Source organism: Microtus ochrogaster, unplaced genomic scaffold (genome assembly GCF_000317375.1).
Source record: "Microtus ochrogaster isolate Prairie Vole_2 unplaced genomic scaffold, MicOch1.0 UNK678, whole genome shotgun sequence".
NCBI lineage: Eukaryota > Metazoa > Chordata > Mammalia > Rodentia > Cricetidae > Microtus > Microtus ochrogaster.
In genome coordinates, this window is record NW_004949776.1 from 5,416 (window position 1) to 6,888 (window position 1,473).

General features: G+C 52.1%; 1 protein-coding gene across 1 annotated transcript in view; it reads right to left on the minus strand.

The window, feature by feature from the left end:
• Window positions 1-633, minus strand: part of LOC113455889 (putative uncharacterized protein DDB_G0294196) — a 3,703-nt gene extending 3,070 nt beyond the window's left edge. The window contains exon 1 of the mRNA XM_026778532.1: window positions 544-633. Within this exon, the coding sequence (XP_026634333.1) occupies window positions 544-633 (90 nt within the window). The remainder of the gene's footprint in view (window positions 1-543) is intronic.
• Window positions 634-1,473: the final 840 nt, after the last annotated feature.

Below are 1,473 nucleotides of genomic sequence, written 5' to 3' on the forward strand. Positions count from 1 at the left end.
GAAGGTTGTAATGATCAGCTTAGGTCTGGTCTATACAGGGCTACACAGTGAGACTCTGCACCCCCCACCACCAAAAAATAAATAAAACAAAAAAAAATGTGCAGTGGAAAAAGATTCACACAAGTTCTGCCAAAGATGCTTAGAAAAGTTTCCTGACATGTAAATTGGATTTCTATTCACAAATATATAAACTCATATAAACCGCAGCTCATTCTCACTAACCACATTGCAAGGATTCAGTATCACAGCCTTTCAGGCCATGGACCCCCACTACTCTCAACCAGCCACTAGGAGGCTGAGGTGGATGGACCTTTTGAGCCCGGAAGTTCATGGTCAACCCGGGCAAGAGAATGAGACCTCATCTCTTCAATAACCTTTTGGGCTTCATCTACCAGCCTACAACAGGAAAATGAGCTAGCTTGCCTCTTACCCCAGCAAACAGCTTCCCCAAGCTCGCAGTCCGCTTCCTAGGGAGTCTGTCATCCTTCCCCATTCACTGGTGCCCCGTAGAGGACCCTGATGGACCGCGCCCCTCTCATGCACCTGCTCTTGCTGCTGTTGCGCCATCAGCGCCTTCCTCCGTTCCAAAGCCATCTGCCGACGCCGAGCCTCCCAGTGGTAGGCACTACCCATGATGCTGTGATGATAGAAAAAGCTCGGCAGGGTATGAAGGGCAGGAAGAGCCGCCCAAGAGGATGCCACTGCTCTCAGACTCCTCTGTTGCCTCCCACCCCAGCCACACTGCCTGTTAGCTGGACCACCTCACAATGTGGTCACTGCCAGGGCAACTGGGCAGCCCCCCTGAAGTGTTGGAGGTTGAGGTAAAAGGCTCATGGGGAGCACCTGTCAGTCCTCCAGAGTCCTGAGGAAGAAAAAGATGCAGCCCCCCAGTCCGGGCTTTCAGTGGATCCTGGAGACAATCTGGCAATGCAACTTGCTCATTTTTCTCTTCCAGTGTCTCCCTCCAACCCTTGCCAAGGGGTTTCCTGACCCTCCGCTGGCCCCTCCCTCCTCACAAGCTGTTTGGAATTACCTTTCTAGAACTCTTCCACCTCCCGTCTCTCACTGTTCTTCCAGGAATCGTTTGCATTGAGTCAAACATAAAACACAAAACCCAGCTGAGCCACACTGTGGAGGGCTGGGGGTGGGAAGCAGCCCCTGGATCTGGGATAGCCTGTCGATTCTAAGTCGTGAGATCAGCTTGAGTTTTAGTGGGAGATGCAAGCTTTACCCTGGCTGTGTCACTCGGTGTCTCGGGGCCCAGCACTGTAAAGGATGCTGCTACGCTTAAGCGCCTGCCTTCAAAGTGGGCGCTCAGCCATGAAAAGCTGGAAGAACTGTCCCAACTCTGACGTGGGACAGGAGGGTCGCTTTGTCTGGCTGGATCCTTCTCCTTTTCTCAGCACCCTGGGGAGTCATCTACCTCTCTGGCTACTTCAAAACAATAGGATAGAATAGACAAAAACGAGACGC